At 36.3% G+C, this 24,301-nt stretch overlaps 1 protein-coding gene across 1 annotated transcript in view; it reads right to left on the bottom strand.

Annotated features, from left to right (window-relative positions):
* Positions 1-24,301, bottom strand: part of STAC (SH3 and cysteine rich domain) — a 472,981-nt gene that overhangs the window by 137,453 nt on the left and 311,227 nt on the right. The window contains exon 3 of the mRNA XM_053714461.1: positions 19,658-19,758. Within this exon, the coding sequence (XP_053570436.1) occupies positions 19,658-19,758 (101 nt within the window). The remainder of the gene's footprint in view (positions 1-19,657; positions 19,759-24,301) is intronic.

Consider the following 24,301-nt stretch of genomic DNA (forward strand, 5'->3'; position numbering starts at 1 on the left):
CAACAATAATAATTACTAAATATGTGTTTAAATATTTATAAAACATATAATTTTGTGCATATCTTTTAAAACGTGGTATGTAATTGCTGATCTATGCTATGCCTATCAAAATGTAGCACATCCCAAATGGCTTTTATGGGCAACCTCAGCATTTGGGCCCTGGGGCCACTGCACCTGCTGCATTAATGGTAGTTCTGTCCCTGCTCCTGCAGGGACTATCCAGCCCATTAAGGTTTTTTTTTTTTGTCTGGTTCTCATCAGAAAAGATATCAGTAATATTGTTACGAAGAAAAAAAAGAAAAAACTGTACCCGTTCTTCTTATTATTATTATGTGCTGCCAGCAGAGAGAGAAATTACACAAAATCTGTGAGCGTTCTATTGCAACGTGTCTCTCCTTCCCATAAAGAACCCTGCATAGCTGGATAAACAGCTCACAAGGTACACATTTGCATTTATAACAATTTTTTGAGGGAGCTCTCAGATCTACGAGACTTCTTAGATCATCTCGCCAGGGCAGAGAGCTTTAGATCATCAGGCTTTCAGACATTAAAGGGATATGAAACCCATTTATTTTTACTTTTAAATAAAGCATGGAATTTTTATCAACTTTCTAATTTACTTCTATTATCATTTTTTCTTTGTCCTCTTTTTATCTTTAGTTGAAAAAGCATTTTAGCCACCAATCAGAAAGCGCTACCCAGTTGCTGAGCCAAAAATGGGCCGGCTTCTAAGCTTTACATTCCTGCTTTTATTATTATCATTATTATTATTATACTTTATTTATGAAGCGCCAACATATTCTGCAGTGCTGTCCATGGATACAATTAATTTAAATAAAACAATGATATAAAACCTGTAAGAGACAGGACAAAATTTACAAACACATACAGGAGGAATTGAGGGCCCTATTCCCGTGGGAACTTACAATCAAATAAAGATACTAAGAGAACGAAGAAAAATTGATATTAGGAGTAAATTAGAAAGTTGCTTTACATTGCATGTCTATCAGAATCATGAAAGGAAAAGTTTTTGGGTTTCATATCCCTAACATGTGTGCTTGTAACAAATATTGCAAATATGAGTAGCACATACAGTTAAATTAAATTCATTAATAGTAACAAATTTTCTGTTTTAACTAACAGTGTGATAATAATTTGATTTTAGTTTAAAGTATTATCTTTAGCTCAAGTGTGAGCATAATGTAATCTGACTCCTGGCTATTTATATTTGGGCACCAGTGACACATTTGTATTTATTTGTTGAATGTAAATGGACAGTATACTGTAAAATTGATTTCTCCTTAATTTGTTTCCAATTACTTGTTATATCAGCAGCAGAGTTTAAAATGTATTGGAAATTGTTCATTTGGGTATATTTTTGTATATGAAATAACTGTTTCTGCTCACTGAAAACACAACACAATACAGTGGGCTGATCTTGTAAGGAGAGAAACCCAATTTTTGAGCGAGATTACACGTTGTGCGCTAAACCCGGTGCGTAAATAACACTAAAAAAATAGCGGTACCACACTTTCCATAGCGCGGCCACAACAAGTTACAAAAAATCTTCTTGTGTCGTGTTGTATGGTGCGTTAAGCTCCATACCGCACAAAAGCCAGGTCCTGACTTGACGTCCTCGCCGCGACATCGGGATGAAGATTGCAGATGGATCCACCCGGAAGAAGACCTTCACCGCCGGACTTCAGGAATGATGAGTATCTATTTCGGGTAAGAGTTAGTTTTTTTTTATTTGTTTTTATTTGGGTGGTTTATTTTTTTAGATTAGTGCTTTTTTGTTTTTTTCAATGGGCACTAAAGAGCTGATTGCGCTTTTAAGGGCAATGTCCATACAAATGCCCCTTTAGGGAAAATGGGTAGCTTAGGTTTTTTTAAAGGTAGGTCTTTTTTATTTTGGGGGGTTGGATGGGTGGGGGGTTTTACTGTTAGGGGGTACTTAGTATTTTTTGTTGTAAAAGAGCTAATTTATTTAGGGCAATGCCCTACAAAAGGCCCTTTTAAGGGCTATTGGTAGTTTAGTGTTAGATTATGGGGTGTTTTTATTTTGTGGTGGCTTTTTCGTTTTTATAGGGGTTAGATTAGGTTTTAATTGTTTTTATTTTGGATAGTGGGTGTGCGCGGGAGTTGGTGGGACCAATACACTACTGAAAAACTTTAGTGTAAGGGAAGGAGGGAGAGGGGGTAACATGTTTTGTGAAAGCGATCTAATTAACAAAAAGCAAAGCCAAAGTCATATAGGTCTGCTATTTCTGGGGATCCCAGAGAAGCATTTACAACCATTTGTGTCATAATTGCACAAGTTGTTTGTAAATAATTTCAGTGAGAAACCTAAAGTTTGTGATAAAGTTAACAATTTTTTTTTATTTGATCGCATTAGGTGGTGAAATGGTTGCATTAAATATACCAAAATGGGCCTTGATCAATACTTTGCGTTGTCTACTACACTGCACTAAAGCTAAAATTAACCATGCAAGCTACCTAATTAACCCCTTCACTGCTGGGCATAATACAAGTGTTGTGCACAGCGGCATTTAGCATCCTTCTAATTACCAAAAAGCAATGCCAAAGCCATAAATGTCTGCTATTTCTGAACAAAGGGGATCCCAGAGAAGCATTTACAACCATCTGTGCCATAATTGCACAAGTTGTTTATAAATAATTTCTGTGAGAAAGTTAAGAGGTTTTTTTATTTGATCGCATTTGGCGGTGAAATGGTGGCATGAAATATACCAAAATGGGCCTAGATCAATACGTTGGGTTGTCTACTAAAACATATATACATACATGTAAAGGGTTATTCAGGGATTCATGACAGATATCAGTGTTACAATGTAACTATCGCTAATTTGTAAAACAAATGGTTTGGAAATAGCAAAACGCTACTTTTACTTATTGCCCAATAACTTGCAAAAAAAGCAAAGAACATGTAAACATTGGGTATTTCTAAACTCAGGACAAAATTTTGAAACTCTTTAGCATGGGTGTTTTTAGGTGGTTGTAGATGTGTAACAGATTTAGGGGGTCAAAGTTAGAAAAAGTGTGTTTTCTTCAATTTAGGGTGTTAGGTTTAGGGGTTAATAGTTTAATTTAGTTTGTTGCGATCTGGGGGGTCAGGGGTTTAGGGCTTAATAGGTTTATTTTAGTAGTAGCGATATGGGGGGGGGCGGCGGTTTAGGTGTTAATATGTTTATTTTAGTAGTAGTGATGTGGGGGGCCGGCGGATTAGGGGTTAATACTTTAATTTAGGTAGTTGCGATGTGGGTGGGCGGCATATTAGGGGTTAATAGGTTTATTATAGTATTTGCGATGCAATGGGATGGCGGTTTAGAGGTTATGGGTGTTAGTGTACTTTGTAACATTTTTGTTATGAGTTTTGTGAAACATTTTTGTTTCACAAAATCCATAACTACTGGTCTTTGATTGCGGAATGGATCGTTGCGGTATATGCTATAACGCTAGCAGAATAGCCGTACCGCACAACCTGTAATACAGGTGAGCTGACTATTCCACACTCAAAGGCCATTTTTTGAGTGCAGAAGAATCGTTGCGGTATAGGTTAAAACGCTAGCGTAACAGCCCTACCGCGCCACTTGTAATATGGGTGAGCTTACTATTCCGCTCGTAAAGGCCAATTTTTCATCAGTATAGCTGTACCGCACAACTTGTAATCTTGCCCTTTGTTAGCTATCTTATTATTTACACTACACTAAGTCCTCCTTATATTCTTTATTACTGTTTACTTAAAGGAATAGGAAAGTCAAAATTAAAATTACACTTTTAAATGCACTTCTATTTTCAAATGTGCTTCGTTCTCTTGGTATCCCTTGCAGAAAAGGCTAGCTGATTGGTGCATGCACACATTTGTCTCTTGTGATTGGCTAACTAGATATGTTCAGCTGGCTGCCAATAGTGCTATGCAGCTTCTTCAGCAAAAGGATTACAAGAGAATTAAGCAAATTTGATAATAGAAGTAAGTTGGAAAGTTGTTTAAAATGGTATGTTCTATCCAAATCATGAAAAAAAAATGTTGGGGTTTCTTGTCCCTTTAAAAGCCAGTACCAGTACTTGTAATATGAACATTTTAGTACCCCCCTGTCACAACCTCCTACTTGGAGCATTATTTTATCTTAACTTACTTGTTTACATGTTTTTTTGTAACCAGAACTTATCAGAAATGTTAAAGGGACAGTCTAGTCACAATTAAACTTTCATGATTCAGATAGGGCATGTCATTTAAAACAATTTACTTTTATCATCAAATTTCTTTGTTCCCTTGGTATTCTTAGTTGAAAGCTTAACCTATGTAGGCTCATATGCTAATTTCTAAGCCCTTGCATGCCATCTCTTATCTAAATGCATTTGACAGTTTTACACAGCTAGAGGGCATTAGTTCATGTGTTCCATATAGATAACATTGTGCTCATGCCGTGAAGTTACTTATGAGAGAGCACTGATTGGCTAAAATGCAAGTCTGTCAAAAGAACTGAAATAAGGGGGCAGTCTGCAGAGGCTTAGATACAAGGGGGTCCATTTAACAAACTCCGGATGGAGCTTGAGGGCCCGTGTGCAGGCTCGCCAGAAACACCAGTTATGAAGCAGCGGTCTAAAGACCGCTGCTCCATAACCCTGTCCGCCTGCTCTGAGCAGGCAGACAGGCATCGCCACAAATCAACCCGATCGAGTACGATCGGGTTGATTGACAACCCCCTGCTGGAGGGGGCGGCGTTGCACCAGCAGCTCACAAGAGCTGCTGGTGCAATGCTGAATATGGAGAGCGTATTGCTCTCCACATTCAGCGAGGTCTGGCAGACCTGATCCGCGCTGTCGGATCAGGTCCGACAGACCATTGTTAAATAGGCCCCATTGTAATCACAGAGGTAAAAAGTATATTAATATAACTGTATTGGTTATGCAAAACTGGGCAATGGGTAATAAAGGGACTATCTATCTTTTTTAAAAATAACAATTCTGGAGTAGGCTGTACCATTAAGTATGGGTGGGAATACAATAAGCAAAATCAGCTATTTCAAATATGAAAATAAAGTTGACAGAGCTATTTGTAAACAATTTAATACACTCTATTAGGTAAAATGGATAATTGGGAACACAGTAAAAACGAATAAATATTATCGGCTGTGTACACTGTCCCTTTAACTGATTGAAAGCAGTGGTTTAACTACAGGGGTCCCAGTCAAGACCATACCACAGTACTAGAAATCAGTATTGGTTTAGCTACAGGGTGCCTGGTGAAATATGGATTTCACCTGCATCATGCTTGGCCCTTCTGTGTGCTTCCCCTGCAAAACGAGGCTCCCAGGAAAAAAAAAAGAAAAGTGTAAAGATTCACCATTACAAATATGGGGGCAGTTTCCAAAATGGCTGGAGTAGGGTGGCACTATTGAAATAGAGGGCCCTATCTCATCCTTTGCCCTGGGGCCTAGAAAGGTTTAGTTACACCTCTGATTGAACGTATTCTGCAAGGAAGGTCAAATATTCCTAAAGGAACAATAGAAAGACTATAAGTGGCTATAAAAAGGTTTTTCAATTATTTCTTCCCCAAATGTAGTGTTACAAAGGGACTGGAAAGGTGTCCAAATTCTTTGCACATGCTACATTGTCTATTTCACTTTTGTTTTCAATCAGTTAAATTCAGTTATTAAATAACAAATGTTTATTGGCATTTGCAGAAATATGTCAAGTTCACTACAAAGGTTGTTTTAACGTCTTTTCACTTAGAACAGGGATGGCCAACTGGCGGCCCGGGGGCCACATGTGCCCCTCTGCACTAGTTTTTTTCCAAAATACATCAAAGTCACTGTTCATGATTCAAATAGCGCATGTAGTTTTAAGTGACTTTTCAATTTAAATCTATTATCAAATGTATTTGTTTCTCTTGATATCATTTGTTGAAAAGCATACCTAGGTAGACTCAGGAGCAGCAATTCACTACTGGGAAGTAGCTGGTAAATGGTGGCTATACAAATATGTCTCTTGTCATTGGCTCATATGTTCAGCCAGCTCCCAGTAGTGCATTGCTGCTTTGGAGTTGATTTTAACTATGCATTTAACCTTTTTGCAGGGGGAAAACACAGTTATATGCATAGCATAGCACAATAATAAAATTATCTAAGAGCATCATTGTTTTGCACTTTTATATTCATTTAAGGAGCATACATTAAAATTATAGAAAGTCAACTATCTCAAATTTGACTGTTTTCTCCAAAAAGTTTGCATTCTGGATAGTTTGTCCATAATGTATTCTATTTTTTAGTTAATTAAAGAGCCCTTTAAAGTGGCTTTCTCTGAGTTTTCAAATCAGAGGTTATTCAAATCCATTAGAAAATCTAGACAATCCAGCTGGTGTGTGGTTCCCCAGTGGTTTCTTACTGTATTAAACTCACTAATCCTTTGCATAGAGAAAATCCAACAACACTATTCTAATACATCAGAAAACATTTGAGCAGCTTCAACTATTCTATTATTACTTTATAATTATACTTTATTAATGAAGCGCCAACATATCCGCAGCGCTGTCCATGGGTACAATTCATTTAAATAAAACAATGATATAAAACCTATAAGAAACAAGACAAAATTTGACAAACACGTACTATAGGAATTCTAAATCAACAGCCTTGACATGAAACCTAATTTGTCTTGAGCTGCAGGTATTAGCTGCTTGCACAGCTTTTATGTTAAAGGGAAAGTCTAGTCCAAAATAAACCTTCATGATTCAGATAGAGAATGTAATATTCAAAAAATTTCCAGTTTACTTTTATCACCAATTTTGCTTTGTTCTCTTGTTATTCTTGGTTGAAAGCTAAACCTAGGAGGTTCATATGCTAATTTCTAATCCCTTGAAGACCGCCTCTTTTGTCAGGGCATTTTTACAGTTTTTCACCACTAGAGGTTATTAGTTCGTGTGTGTCATATAGATAACACTGTGCACGAGGAGTTCCAGGGAGACAGTTCTGATTGGCTAAAATGGATGTCTGTCAAAAGAACTGAAATAAGGGGGCAGTTTGCAGAGGCTTAGATACAAGGTAATCACAGAGGTAAAAAGCCTATTTATATAACTGTGTTGGTTCTGCAAAACTAGGGAATGTGTAATAAAGGGATTATCTATCTTTTTAAACAATAACAATTCTGGTGTAGACTGTCCCTTTAAGAGTTTTCAGTCATACAAAACTCCCAACCATTTACACTGCAATATTTTCTATAGTACACTCCCCCTGGGAAAATCAGAATTCATCCACCAATCATCTTCTTATACATGCGTTTGATAGTCAAATTGAACAGATATTACTTCTCCCAAGGCTCAGAAGCATCAGTTATAATGCCAACAGGTTGCACTGCTGGTCTGTTACAGGTAACTGTTATCTACAATATCTAACAGAGTTTGATCTAACAAAAATTACACTGGTCTGGAAGCTAAATATCGGCCTAAAGATAAATTAGAACAGCTGATAAAGTTGTCATCAACATTCTAATTCAAACAAAAACAAAATCTGTCCAAAAAAAGTGCCATTAGTGGGTGATTGTCAAGTGATGATTAGTTGGTTTAAGGGACAGTAGAGTCAAAATGAAACTTTCATGATTCAGATAGAGCAGTAATTTTGAATAACCTTTCGGTTTACTTTCGTTATCTAATTAGCTTTATTCTCTTGGAAGACTCAGCAGTAGCAATGCACTACTGGGAACTGAACACTTTGGGTAAACCAATGGTAAAATGCATATATGTGTATCATCCAATCACCAGCTAGCTCCCAGCAGTGTATTGTTGCTCTTCAGCCTACTTAGGTTTACTCTTCAACAAAAGATACCAAGAGAACAAAGCAAATTTGATAAAAAAAAGAACATTTGAAAGTTGTTTATTGCATGATCTATCAGAATCATTAAGATTGGGATTTAAAGCTGAGGTCTCATAGTCTTTGATAGAAAACAGAATTGTGGCTATCATAGATAAAATTTAAAGAAATAAAAATATTATTGTGAGATGCATATCAACCTTATAATTATTAGGGATGGGTGAGCGTTTAAGCACATTTGTTCAATGAATTTGAGATATTTTCTTAACATTCAAATTTGCCTTCTGAGAAAAAAGAGTTAATTTTTCTATTTTTAAATTTAACATTTTAACAGGTATCATTTTAATATTCAAATAGTAAAATTCCAATTTTTATTTGCGTAGATTGCGATAAGTCTATATCAATGAATATTCAAATGTTAAACTTCATTCAAATGGCCGAAAAAGGAACAGATTACAAGTAGCATGATATTTAGCGCTTTCGCTCACAAGCAAACAAAGCTGGAAATGAAAGCACAAGCAAAACTTGATGCATGCGACCACGCTAACTTCTTCTCACCATGGACTTCAATGAAGCGCATTATAAAAAAAAAATCTAATATATATATATATATATATATATATATATATATATATATATATATGTATATATATATATATATATATATATATATATATATATATATTTACACACAGTATATAACTGTATATATAATTCATTTAAATTTAAATATATACAGGTAGCCCAGTTTATTATAATGTAAGTCAATGGGAAGTGAGGGAGATAGGTTCCAGGCCCCTCTTAAAATTGTCATAAGTAACACCTAATATATTATTTTTAAAGCTTTGAAATGAGGACTTTAAATGCTAAACAGCATTATAAACCTAATAAAATAATCACACAACACAGAATATATAATTAAACTAAGTTAAATGAACAAAAACATTTGCTAAACAGCATTATAAACCTAATAAAATAATCACACAACACAGACTTCACTTGCATTTTTCTGCAAACAGTTCTTTCTATGCTTTCCAATCTGGACTGATTTATAGACAGGAAGATCTTGTTCCTTTGAAATCTGCTCGATAGCTCAGGTCTGGTTAAACTGATTAATTTCAGCTTGCTTGGCTTTGCTGCAACACAAGCGGACAGCTCCACCTACTGGCTATTTTAATAAATGCACTGCTTCTCAATGCTTTTCAATAGCAGTCACATGACTGGAAAAAAGGTTGTTATTCTGAAACGGTGTAAATTGAACCATTGTAAAACGAGGGCCACCTGTATACAGGAATATATGCTGTATATAAAATACAAAGAACATTTTCTACTATGTGAAGAACATTGGAATGTAAAATATTTACAGTAAATACACAGTAACACATTTTAAAATATAAAAAAAATGATTAAAAATTATTTATAAAGTTTTAATGTATGAAAGGAAACGTAAAAGAGTAAAAAGTGGAAAACCAATGCACTAGTGACACAAACGCGTTTCGGCTGTCTTGGCAGCCTTTCTCAATGTAAAAGTACAGGCAAAAAAAAAAAGCTGCCAAGACAGCCGAAACGCATTTGTGTCACTAGTGCATTGGTTTTGCACTTTTTACTCTTGTATGTTAGTCACCCCTGTCACCTGATGCCGAGCCTGCTGATATCGGCCAGGAAACAGGGGGGTGATGTAACATAATAGTTTAAATTGTATTACATGTTTGGCTAACAGCGGTACATACTGAGGAGTTGTTTTTCTCCTTTTTTAACTTAATTACAAAATAAAGTATTGAACTTTTCATCAACTTACAATAGGAAAGAGTGCTAATATCAAACCCCCACTCGGGTTCTTTCTCAATCCCCATTTCTTAACATGAAGTTAAGAACATAAAGAGCACAGCAACCAGACCTGCACAGCTGAGCATAGTCTGGTTGCTGTGCTCTTTATGTTCTTAACTTCATGTTACAATAAACTGACTTTTTAACTTTTCTTGCTCCCTCCTCATTTAAATACTGGTGTCTGCTGAATTTGTCTAACCTGTGTTTGCTGGATGTTCTGGAATGAAATAGGGTTATTGGAGAGTCCTGAAGCATTTTGGAGCTTAGGACCGGGACCGCTATAAACCATAACGGCCCTTCAGAGTAAACAAGACTTCACCTGGGATCCGTGAGTAAAACGCTGTAATTTACAGCTGATCATTATACATACTACGGAACTCTGTATAGCTGGGATAATATATCCTACACTGACAGGCTGAGAGCGCAGTTTGTACTATACAGCATTGAAAGTGATGTAAGCTTGAAACTCTGTAACATTAAGTTGATTAATATACAGCACATGTAACACGCAGATTAAGAACACAGCATTTGGATATCTAGTGTTTCTTTAACGAACATTCATTTGGTTACTGGTGTTACATTCAATTATTTATGGAGCATACTAAGATATTTGGACTTAAAAATGTGTTTGTGTGTATGTATATACATATACAGTGGGGAAAAAAAGTATTTAGTCAGCCACCAATTGTGCAAGTTCTCCCACTTAAGAAGATGAGAGAGGCCTGTAATTTTCATCATAGGTATACCTCAACTATGAGAGACAAAATGTGGAAACAAATCCAGACAATCACATTGTCTGATTTGGAAAGAATTTATTTGCAAATTATGGTGGAAAATAAGTATTTGGTCACCTACAAACAACCACGATTTCTGGCTCTCACAGACCTGTATCTTCTTCTTTAAGAGGCTCCTCTGTCCTCCACTCATTACCTGTATTAATGGCTCCTGTTTGAACTTGTTATCAGTATAAAAGACACCTGTCCACAACCTCAAACAGTCACACTCCAAACTCCACAATGGTGAAGACCAAAGAGCTGTCGAAGGACACCAGAAACAAAACTGTAGACCTGCACCAGGCTGGGAAGACTGAATCTGCAATAGGCAAGCAGCTTGGTGTGAAGAAATCAACTGTGGGAGCAATAATTAGAAAATGGAAGACATACAAGACCACTGATAATCTCCCTCGATCTGGGGCTCCACGCAAGATCTCACCCCGTGGGGTCAAAATGATCACAAGAATGGTGAGCAAACATCCCAGAACCACACGGGGGGACCTAGTGAATGACCTGCAGAGAGCTGGACCAACGTAACAAAGGCTACCATCAGTAACACACTACGCTGCCAGGGACTCAGATCCTGCAGTGCCAGACGTGTCCCCCTTCTTAAGCCAGTACATGTCCGGGCCCGTCTGAAGTATGCTAGAGAGCATTTGGATGATCCAGAAGTGGATTGGGAGAATGTCATATGGTCACATGAAACCAAAGTAGAACTGTTTGGTAGAAACACAGCTTGTCGTGTTTGGAGGAGAGAGAACACCATACCTACTGTGAAGCATGGGGGTGGCAACATCATGCTTTGGGGCTGTTTCTCTGTAAAGGGAACAGGACGACTTATCCGTGTACATGAAAGAATGAATGGGGCCATGTATTGTGAGATTTTGAGTGCAAACCTCCTTCCATCAGCAAGGGCATTGAAGATGAAATGTGGCTGGGTCTTTCAGCATGACAATGATCCCAAACACACCACCCGGGCAACGAAGGAGTGGCTTCGTAAGAAGCATTTCAAGGTCCTAGAGTGGCCTAGCCAGTCTCCAGATCTCAACCCCATAGAAAACCTTTGGAGGGAGTTGAAAGTCTGTGTTGCCTAGCGACAGCCCCAAAACATCACTGCTCTAGAGGAGATCTGCATGCAGGAATGGGCCAACATACCAGCAACAGTGTGGGACAACCTTGTGAAGACTTACAGAAAACGGTTGACCTCTGTCATTGCCAACAAGGATATATAACAAAGTATTGAGATAAACTTTTGATATTGACCAAATACTTATTTTCCACCATAATTTGCAAATAATTTTTTTCCAAATCCGACAATGTGATTGTCTGAATTTGTTTCCACATTTTGTCTCTCATAGTTGAGGTATACCTATGATGAAAATTACAGGCCTCTCTCATCTTCTTAAGTGGGAGAACTTGCACAATTGGTGGCTGACTAAATACTTTTTTTCCCCACTGTACATATATAAATACATACATACAAATGTATATACACATATTTGCACATATAGGTAGTTTATATATGAGTGTAACACTTTATTTATGTTGTATTTGGTGCACATTAGGACTCCACTCGCACAAACACACTGCACTCAAATTTTTTTGCACTTGAGCGATTACGTTTAATTTCCACTTGTAATATGTGCGTAAGTTAGCGTGGACCAGCTGTAATCTAGCCCTAAATGTCAAGGGGAACATTTTTTACCATTAGTAAGTTAACATTCTGACATTCCCCATTGCTAATTATCATTTCAAGTGTACTATTGTAACATTAGTTAAATGTCACTTAGCTTTAGTCAATTAGTAGTTTTATGTAAATTTAACATTAGTGACAGAAAATGTATTTCTAGCTAGTACAAAAAACTCTTGTATTGGGCATAAAATGATAATAATGCAGAACCAAGCTAAATTTTTATTTCAAAAGCACATGGGATAGTTTGAAGAAAGAAGATTATTACACTAAAACTAACAACTGTTATAAATGATCCAATTATGAAGATAATTGTGAATGTATAAACAGAGGCATTCATTTGAGATGTTAAAAGAAAAATACTATGTAATTAAATGGATATTAAATGATTATAGATAATATGAGGAAATATATAAATTAGCTTCTGCCCTGATCAAGCTTTTCCTGTTGTGAATTGTGCATGATCAACGGTTAGACTCCTTCATGATGCACTTCAGCCTCTCTGAGGACAAGTGGTAAACCACAGCGGTAAATTACTTAAAGATTGGCCAAAATAAATAATTAAAATAAATTACAGCTTTAGGGACCAGCAGACCAAGGCAAAAGAACAACACCAAATTTCTTTCTGTTAAGCCCTCCACATTGGAACCTCCACAAATGGGTTTCATGCCCATCACTAGCCCTTCATCAGGGTTAAATAAGTACCTGGCATATTTTCTACCACACAGAATGAAACAGGAATGGGGGATTTCATTTTGAGTTTAATGTCCCATTAATTTGTACTGAGTTGCAATATTTGCATCCCTTTATTTTATAATTGCCCCCTACTGAGCACAACACACCAACTCTGCTGTAAATTATTAAAGTGGCAGAGTGTTATCTGAGCCCATAATAACATGTACTGTAAATTATATTTGCTTCCTTCTCTTGTTATCCTTTGCTGAAATATTTATCTAAGTAAGCTCAGGAACAGCAAAGAACTGATGATTGGTGGCAGCATATTTTGCTCACCCATGAGTTCAGTTAGAGTGCATTGCTGCTAGTTCAACAAATGATACCAAGAGAATGAAACCAATTTTTATAATAGAGGTAAACTGGAATGTTGTTTAAAATTGTATGTTCTACCTAAGTCATGAAAGAAAAATGTTAGGTTTTATGTACCTTTAATATTGATGTGATCTATGATCTCAACAAGACTGGCAAACGTTCGGTAATTATCATTGGATATGTTCTAATATGTAATCTGAAAGGTTGCACAGTGTATTTCTTAATAAACACAGTTATTATACAGTTAATGTAACAAGCAGTTTAAAGGAACATTAAACACTGTGAGATGCTATTATAAAATGATAAATCGTATATATAAAAAAAACTCTGCAATATACTTTCATTATTTTTTTTGTCCCCTTTTCCTTTAATTCCATTCTGAAATTATGAGCTTTTCAGTTCCTGTTAGAAATGGAAATATCCCACACAGCCAATGGTTGCACACTCTAGTGTCCTCTTTAAAATCATCCCTAATTGGCAGATAACAGAGAATGTAACCTAAGTTACAACACGGCAGCTCCCATTGTTTTATAGACACTAAAAGTTTGCACTTAATTTGTCAATATTTAAACACCTAATGAAAGTTAAAAAAAATATATCTACATGTTATTGTCAGACTAATCTTTTCTTTGAATACATCATGCTACCTAGCCTTTAAAGTCTATAGTTTTATATGATTTGTTTTATAATTTCCCAGTACTGCCTTGAGAACCTGAACAAGGTTGCATTGTCACTAAATGCTACTGTGATTTATTTCAGCTACACTGACACATAGCATCTGTGCAAGAAACTGAGAATACATATTGCAGAAAAGTGTTAGGGGGAGGGACATGGTAGCTAATATTAAACTTTGATGATTCAGATTGTAACATAAAAAAATCCGGTTTTCTTCTATTGTCAAATTAACCCATTTCCCTATGTATCTTTTATTGAAACATAACTCCTTTCCACAACGGCTTATCAAGACAGCTTTAGATGTGTACGCGTGTTTTCGAGCACTATGTGGCAGCATTGTTTGTGCTTTGTAGCAATATTATAAAAGTGACGGCAACTTTAAAGGGACAGTTTACTCAAAAATTTTCTCCCCTTTAATTTGTTCCCAATGATCCACTTTACCTGCTGGAGTGTATTAAATTGTTTACAAGTAGCTCCTTTACCCTTATATTGGCATTTTAAATAGTTGATTTAGCTTGTGGTATCCCCACCTATTCTGAAAGTTTGTGGCCGCGCGTACCAGCTATAGACAAGCTTTGTAAACACAGCCAGCAGAATAAATTACACTGCCAGTGGGATATAGCAGAGATAAGGTAATACAATGTTGATTTTCCATTGTTCTCTCAAAATACTGGTGATTGTTTTAAGGACAGATATAAGATAAAGAAGCAGGTATATGTGCACAATGTGATACAGTAATGAGATCTGATTATACCTACAAGCTCAACCTATTTTATTAGGCTGTGGCTTCAAAACACAAAATCAGAGCTTTAATATACAGAAATAAACCTTAAAAAGGTAATTTTCATACATTTTTTACTCTGCAGTTGGTAAAAAAAGCAATTGTAAACACATTAAGGGAAAAACTATTTTACAGTATACTGTCCCTTTAACTTCAACAGGCACAGCTCTGCCTTCACTTAGTACTTTTTTACACACTGTTTGGATGTCTCCTATCCATAGATGGATGCACTCAGTTTGTATTCAGTTTTAATTATTTAATGGTGCTTCTAGCTATGAAGCTTAGTTTACCATAGAGTTTTACCTCAGAGTGGGTGAAGCTACTGCATAGGACTCCCTCTACAGGCTGCTTCTGTATCATTGCTATACACACTACAGCCTCCTCAAGCTGTGCTCATGGGAAAGAGTTAAACAAATGATACCAGGAGCTAAATATAATAACGTACGTAAATAGATTTTTTCAATTGTATGCACTATCTGAATAATCAAATTTTAAAGGGACATGAACCCATTTTTTTGTTTCATGAATTCAGATAGAGCATGCAAGTTGAACTGACGTCCAATGTATTTCTATTATCTAATTTGTTTCCATTTTTTTAATACTTTGGTAAAATGTATACCTAGGTAGGTTCAGTAGCTACTGATTGGTGGCTGCACATATATGCCCTTTTTAGCTAGCTCCCAGTAGTACATTACTTCTCCTTCCACAAAGGATACCAAGAGAATGAGGCAAATTAGATAATATAATTAAAATTGGAAAGTTGTTTAAAAAATTGGAAAGTTGTTTAAAATTGTATGATCTATCTGATTCATGAAAATATTTTTTGTTTTGTTTCATGTCCCTTTAAATGGTATGTTAGAATATGAGAGATAAAATCTAAGATTGTAACTCTATACAGTAGAAGACAGAGTTAATGTCGGTAGCAGTATCTCTTAAAAATATATATATATACAGGTAGCCCTCAGTTTATGCCGGGGTTAGGTTCCAGAAGGAATGGTTGTATATCGAAACCGCTGTAAATTGAAACCCAGTTTATAATGTAAGTCAATGGGAAGTGAGGGAGTTAGGTTCCAGGCCCCTCTCAAAATTGTCATAAGTAACACCTAATACATTATTTTTAAAGCTTTGAAATGAAGACTTTAAATGCGAAACAGCATTATTAACCTAATAAAATAGATTGTATCATAATCAAACTAAGTTTAATAAACAAAAACATTTGCTAAACCGCACCTAATAAAATTATCACACAAACACAGACTGTATCATCATCAATCTAAGTTTAATGAACAAAAACAAAATCACACAACAGACTGTATCATCATCAAACTAAGTTTAATGAAGAAAAACGTTTTTTTTACTTGCATTTTTCTGCAGCTAAGGGAAGTGGCTGCTAGATATTGTTCCTTTAAAAATGGCTCCATTGCTCAGGTCTGGTTATACACTGATTAATTTCAGCCTGCCTGTGTTTAATCACACAACAGACTGTATCATCATCAAAATAAGTTTAATGTAGAAAAACATTTTTTTACTTGCATTTTTCTGCAGCTAAGGGAAGTGGCTGCTAGATATTGTTCCTTTAAAAACGGCTCCATTGCTCAGGTCTGGTTATACACTGATTAATTTCAGCCTGCCTGTGTTTAATCACACAACAGACTGTATCATCATCAAACTAAGTTTAATGAACAAAAACGTTTTTTACTTGCCTTTTTCTGCAAACAGTTCTTTGCATTGAGTCTGCATCTAAGGCAAGTGGCTGCTAGATCTTGTTCCTTTGAAAACTGATCCATTGATCATGTCTGGCTTGCTTTTCTTTGCATGTGTTTGCTGCAACACAAGTGGACAGCTCCACCTACTGGCTACTTTAATGTATGCATGTGCTAATGCTTTCAATAGCAGTCACATGGCTGAAAAAAAGGGCGTTATTCTGAAACGGCGCAAATTGAACCGTCGTAAACAGAGGGCCACCTGTATATATATATATATATATATATATATATATATATACAAGTAAAATATTAAGGCAATTTAAAATTGTTTTGTTTGTATATTTAGCATGACTCCTAAAGCCTGACATAGGAGATGGTAGGTTACAAACATTAATAAGAAATTTAAGAATAATTCTGCTATAATTAAAGTGCCTTTATGTAAATTTACTGTTATATGATGAATTTGCAGCATGAAATAAGAACAAAGGATCTCATAAAAACCAAAAAACCAATTTAGTATAATAATGATGACAGCTGAAGAAGCCTATCTTTCAAATCATTCTCACACCATAAAAAGCACTATTTTGCTATGGGTTAAAGGGACAGGAAACCTTGTAATTAAAAGACATTTCTGTTATGTTTCAGTAGCTAAATTCCACTTACCCCTTTCCATATTTAAAGGAGCCAATCTAGGTAGCTATGATACAGGTAAGAAAATTAGAATATTGTGCAAAAGTTAATTTATTTCACAAATGCAACTTAAAAGATGAAACTAATATATGAGACTCATTACATGAAAAGCAAGATAGTTCAAGCCGTGATTTGTCATAATTGTGATGATTATGGTTTACAGATCACGAAAACCCCAAATCCACAATCTCAGAAAATTAGAATATTGTGAAAAGGTGCAATATTCTAGGCTCAAAGTGTCCCACTCTAATCAGCTAATTAAGCCATAACACCTGCAAAGGGTTCCTGAGCCTTTAAATGGTCTCTCAGCTGGTTCAGTAGGAATCACAATCATGGGAAAGAATGCTGACCTGACAGTTGTGCAGAAAACCATCATTGACACCCTCCATAAGGAGGGAAAGCCTCAAAAGGTAATTGCAAAAGAAGTTGGATGATCCCAAAGTGCTGTATCAAAGAACATTAATAGAAAGTTACGTGGAAGGGAAAAGTGTGGAAGAAAAAGGTGCACAAGCAGCAGGGATGACCGCAGCCTGGAGAGGATTGTCAGGAAAAGGCCATTCAAAAGTGTTGGGGACTTTCACAAGAGCCACCACACACAGACGGATCCTGGACATGGGTTTCAAATGTCGTATTCCTCTTGTCAAGCCACTCCTTAACAACAAACAACGTCAGAAGCGTTTTATCTGGACTAAAGAAAAACAGACCTGGTCTGTTGCTCAGTGGTCCAAAGTCCTCTTTTCTGATAAGAGAAAATTTTGCATCTCATTTGGAAACCAAGGACCCAGAGTATGGAGGAAGAATGGAGAGGCACACACTGCAAGATGCTTGAAGTCCAGTGTGAAGTTTCCACAGTCTGTGTTGATTTGGGGAGCCATATCATCTGCTGGTGTTGGTCCACTGTGCTTCATTAAGTCCAGGGTCAACGCACCCGTCTACCAGAAGATTTTGGAGCACTTCATGCTTCCTTCCTCAGACGAGCTTTATGGGGATGCTGACTTCATTTTCCAGCAGGACTTGGCACCTGCCCACACTGCCAAAAGCACCAAAACCTGGTTCAATGACCGTGGGATTACTGTGCTTGATTGTCCAGCAAACTTGCCTGACCTGAACTCCATAGAGAATCTATGGGGCATTGCCAAGAGAGAGATGAGAGACATGAGACCGAGCAATGCAGAAGAGCTGAAGACTGCTATTGAAGCATCCTGGTCTTCCATAACACCTCAGCAGTGCCACAGGCTGATAGCTTCCATGCCACGCCGCATTGAGGCTGTAATTGCTGCAAAAGGGGCCCAAACCAAGTACTGAGTACATACAGTATGCATGCTTATACTTTTCAGATATTGTACAATCATTGTTTTATTTATTGCATGTAATATTCTAATTTTCTGAGATTGTGGATTTGGGGTTTTCATGAGCTGTAAGCTATAATCATCACAATTAAGACAAATCACGGCTTGAACTATCTTGCTTTGCATGTAATGAGTCTATCTCATATATTAGTTTCACCTTTTAAGTTGCATTAGTGAAATAAATGAACTTTTGCACGATATTCTAATTTTTCAAGTTTCACCTGTAATAATGTTAGTAATAAAGTGCATTGTTTTGCAGTTCTTATCAGTTAAAGTCAATTATAAGAATATATGCATCAGGGTAGAGGTCAGTTGGGTGCATTTCCAGTTCTGAAAAGCCACAGTTTTCAGAGCTAAATTATATGAAAATGGGGCAACATAAATAATAAAAGTATATTGCAAACATATTTTACTGTGCATAACTAAACATGTTATATTAAAATTTAAAGTTGTTTACTGTCCCTTTAAACACAAAGCAAAATAAGAGAAGTAATTTAAAAATAAATGTTCTATAAAAAACGACTTTTTTCATTATTTTTATTTTACACCAGTATCTCCCTTTAACTTCAATTCTTCTGTCCTAAAATCTTCAACTTTCAACATCCGTTAGTATTTACTAATGCATCATGTCCACTACACAAAACTATTTTTTCCCTTTAACCTCTTGTCTTATCTTGTGTTATTTTAAACATTTCATTGCTGAATTTGTTACTTGACGTGCTTTTGCTTCTTTGTTTTTACAATTACAGAATTAAAGGGACAGTCTAGTCAAAAATAAACTTTCATGATTCAGATAGGGCATGTCATTTTAAACAACTTTACAATTTACTTTTATTATCAAATGTGCTTTGTTCTCTTGGTATTCTTAGTTGAAAGCTAAACATCGGTAGGCTCATATGATAATTTCTAAGCCCTTAAAGGCCGCCTCTTATCACATGCTTTTTAAATTGCTTTTCAGAACAGGGGAGTGCTAGTTCATATGAGCCATATAGGTAACATTGTGATAACGCCCGTGACTAGTGGCAGACATTGCACTAATTGGCTAAAATACAAGTCTATAGATAATAAATGCAATACCATGTGATCAGGGGGCTGTCAGAAGAGGCTTAGATACAAGGTAATCACAGAGGTAAAAATGATATTAATATAACAGTGTTGGTTAAGAAAAACTGGGGAATGGGCAATAAAGGGATTATCTATTTTTCAAAACAATACAAATTCTGGTGTAGACTGTCCCTTTAAATTAAATTAATTTACATTAATGATGAATTTGACAGATCTTAGTTCACTCACCAGTTTTCCCATACAACGTTGTGAGCCAATACTTTCTGTGCACTTGTGATGGATGCTCATTTTGCAGGCTTTGCAGCGTAGGCCGTGCTTTGTATTTGTTCCTGTCAACGGACACAGATTTTAATTAAACCAAATCAATAGTTTCCATTAATCTAACAAGCAATCTATTCAAAGACTTTTTCAGTAAACATAATACACATTTTTTTAAATGTAAGGTCTGTGTCAAAATTAATTCTTTTTTAATCAGTTACAAAAACTCTTATCTCTATTGGTCTTATAACTAGTGTTACAGTTATAATTACATTGTTGTCCATAACAGATACCTTATCTCTTTCAGACAGCTGGGTTAAAAACAAAAAAACACTGTGTATATATATATATATACAGTGTATATATATATATATATATATATATATATATATATATATATATATATATATATATATATATACTGTATATATATATATATATATATATATATATATATATATAGAGAGAGAGAGAGAGAGAGAGAGAGAGAAAGAGAGAGAGAGAGAGAGAGAGAGAGAGAGAGAGATTTATATAGATATAGATAGATAGATTTTTAAATGTTATTTATTTATATATATATATATATATATATATATATATATATATATATATATATATATACACACAGAAAATATAACATTGTCTGCTATATAAAGCACAAATTAATTGTATAATTGAACATAAATATATTTCATGATAATGTCAGTACGTAATAAAGATTGAAACATTTTAATATTAGTTAATTTTAGCTGAATACTGAATATGTCCAGGAAAATCAGCCGGGTGATGCCACCTTTAAAAAGGGCCTAGGGAAAACACTGTACAGGGAGTGCAGAATTATTAGGCAAGTTGTATTTTTGAGGATTAATTTTATTATTGAAGAACAACCATGTTCTCAATGAACCCAAAAAACTCATTAATATCAAAGCTGAAAAGTTTTGGAGATAGTTTTTAGTTTGTTTTTAGTTATAGCTATTTTAGGGGGATATCTGTGTGTGCAGGTGACTATTACTGTGCATAATTATTAGGCAACTTAACAAAAAACAAATATATACCCATTTCAATTATTTATTTTTACCAGTGAAACCAATATAACATCTCAACATTCACAAATATACATTTCTGACATTCAAAAACAAAACAAAAACAAATCAGAGACCAATATAGCCACCTTTCTTTGCAAGGACACTCAAAAGCCTGCCATCCATGGATTCTGTCAGTGTTTTGATCTGTTCACCATCAACATTGCGTGCAGCAGCAACCACAGCCTCCCAGATACTGTTCAGAGAGGTGTACTGTTTTCCCTCCTTGTAAATCTCACATTTGATGATGGACCACAGGTTCTCAATGGGGTTCAGATCAGGTGAACAAGGAGGCCATGTCATTAGATTTTCTTCTTTCATACCCTTTCTTGCCAGCCACGCTGTGGAGTACTTGGACGCGTGTGATGGAGCATTGTCCTGCATGAAAATCATGTTTTTCTTGAAGGATGCAGACTTCTTCCTGTACCACTGCTTGAAGAAGGTGTCTTCCAGAAACTGGCAGTAGGACTGGGAGTTGAGCTTGACTCCATCCTCAACCCGAAAAAGCCCCACAAGCATATCTTTGATGATACCAGCCCAAATCAGTACTCCACCTCCACCTTGCTGGCGTCTGAGTCGGACTGGAGCTCTCTGCCCTTTACCAATCCAGCCACGGGTCCATCCATCTGGCCCATCAAGACTCACTCTCATTTCATCAGTCCATAAAACCTTAGAAAAATCAGTCTTGAGATATTTCTTGGCCCAGTCTTGACGTTTCAGCTTGTGTGCCTTGTTCAGTGGTGGTCGTCTTTCAGCCTTTCTTACCTTGGCCATGTCTCTGAGTTTTGCACACCTTGTGCTTTTGGGCACTCCAGTGATGTTGCAGCTCTGAAATATGGCCAAACTGGTGGCAAGTGGCATCTTGGCAGCTGCACGCTTGACTTTTCTCAGTTCATGGGCAGTTATTTTGCGCCTTGGTTTTTCCACACGCTTCTTGCGACCCTGTTGACTATTTTGAATGAAACGCTTGATTGTTCGATGATCACGCTTCAGAAGCTTTGCAATTTTAAGAGTGCTGCATCCCTCTGCAAGATATCTCACTATTTTTTACTTTTCTGAGCCTGTCAAGTCCTTCTTTTGACCCATTTTGCCAAAGGAAAGGAAGTTGCCTAATAATTATGCACACCTGATATAGGGTGTTGATGTCATTAGACCACACCCCTTCTCATTACAGAGATGCACATCACCTAATATGCTTAATTGGTAGTAGGCCTTCGAGACTATACAGCTTGGAGTAAGACAACATGCATAAAGAAGATGATGTGGTCAAAATACTCATTTGCCTAATAATTCTGCACACAGTGTATATAATGGACATTAAAGGGACACTGTACTGTAATGTTTCCCCTTATAGGGACATAAAAGTCAAAATTAAACTTTAATGATTTAGAAAGAGCACTGACTTTAAAAAAAAAAAAAAATTACTTGCGTTATTAAATGTTCTTTGTTTCTTGCTATTCTTTGTTAAGAACATATCTACATATGCTCAGAGAATGCATGCATTGCGAGTACCATATAACAGCAGTGTTTGTAACTATGTAGAATATTTTATTCATCAGACACCACAGTGTCATCATCACACCTAATACAATTGGAGTTATTTGTTAGTTGTTACAGTCTGACAGAAGGTTTTGTCTGTATAAGAGTTAGTGCAAATAAATAGCTGTAAAAGGACAGCTGCTGACTCTTTTTGAATGAGCATCTTCTGGGTAATAATGGGTTGTGGTTTAAATGAGTAGACCAGCTATTTCAAACACAAATAAGCCTAACGGAGCAATTTCCCACATGTTTAATACTCTGAAGCTGGTATAACAAGGTACTAGAAATGCTAAAGCATTTAGCACAACTAAGGGCCTGACTCTATAAAGTTCTCTGGTCTGGCAAGATTCTATAAGATTTCTTGTCAGTATTATGAGGCACATTAGTGATTGCTTTAAAGACAAGTTTACCTTGAGAACTGTGTATCCTATTAAAGGGACAGTACATGTAAAAAATGTTACATCATTTTGTCCATAGTGCAGAAGTGAGAGCTTGAAAAAACAAAAAATTTGAAAGATTTTAGCCCCCATTCAACTTGTTTCCTCTCCAGGCTCTTCTGATCAGGTCTTCTTTTAAAAAGCTACATTTAGTTCAATGTTATTAGACAGCACTTTTGAAAAGAAGAACTGATCATTTATTATGTGCAGAATAATGCAACCTTATTTTTTATGTTTACTGTCCCTTTAAGGGGAGTTCTCTAATATAAACTATGTTAAGGAGTGATGCTTATTTTACAGTATAGTTATCCAATGAAAAAGTTTTGTCAGGAGCACCAAAAAGTACATTGAAAAGTCTTGCTTTATTATTTTTGTGAATAAAACAAAACAAAAAGGGTTAACTAACCCCCAGGGTAAGAGTGATAAATAACCTTAGAAACACAGAAAACAAAAAGGCTAAGTAAAATAAGCAAAATAAGCTGATGATTTGTCTCCATGATTTTATTTTATTTTTTGAAAATCAGACCCTAAATGAGACGCTAAACTACACAAATGTCTATCATGCATATAAAAGAACACTGTTGAAACTTGTTACAATTTTTTTTTTTTTTGCAGGAACGTAACTAGTCTATGCTATAGAAGTTTACTGCCTGGTGAGTACAACTCTCAGTGTTCAGCTGGTAAACAGTGACACTCCAAAAAGCATAACAACAAACATCACAGAAACATCCAATAAAACTCTCTGAGCATAGAGCAAACTGGGCATTTGCCCGGTGAGCTGAGACCAGTTGTGGGCCAAGGCTGTTATAGCCTTAGCCCTGCCAAGTCATCACCATTATTATTTGTGCATGACTCAGGGCTTGCCTGTCACTCACTGCCTTGCTGTGTCTGGAAACCAGGGCAGGGCTGCCCCCCCCCAATTTCTGTTAGTGGGCCCAGAGTCAGGTCTTGCCCCCAGCTTTACATTAAAAGGATCTTCCTCACAATGGCTGCCTCTGTAGGCTCCTAAATGACTCACTCTAGGGCTGTCTCTTTTGATGGATTCACATTAAGTGCAGGATTGGTCTGTGATAGCTTCAGACAGCCTCACACCTGGGTAAGTAAGGAGTATGCATGAATTTTTGCTGGTCATATTAAAATACCACTGTTAATGAGGCATGCATGTGTCACTTTGGGCCTGGTCTTCAAAAACCTGTCTATTAGTAGCAGACGGATGGAGAGCAGCCAAAAAGAACCTGCCCCCTAATCAAACTGACATGGCTCCAGCCAATAAAATTACTTGGCTCACAATATTGATGGAACGTTTTAGAGATCTTTAGATCATCGGGCCCCTAGTGTCTGTCTGTTGTCTGTCATCTAGTATATTCGCATACTGCCCTCCTTAATTTATCAACATGTGTGTGTTTTTGTAATCTGTCTCCTGTGTCTTGGCCCTTGGGCGGTACCTGGTGGTGCTTGGGCTCCTTCTCTATTAATTTTGGCCCCTCTGTGTGCCCCACACTGCATAAGAGGGTTCACAGTATACAGACATTATATAACTTTGCCATTATGGTGGC

The sequence above is a fragment of the Bombina bombina genome, chromosome 5 (genome assembly GCF_027579735.1).
Source record: "Bombina bombina isolate aBomBom1 chromosome 5, aBomBom1.pri, whole genome shotgun sequence".
Taxonomy (NCBI): domain Eukaryota; kingdom Metazoa; phylum Chordata; class Amphibia; order Anura; family Bombinatoridae; genus Bombina; species Bombina bombina.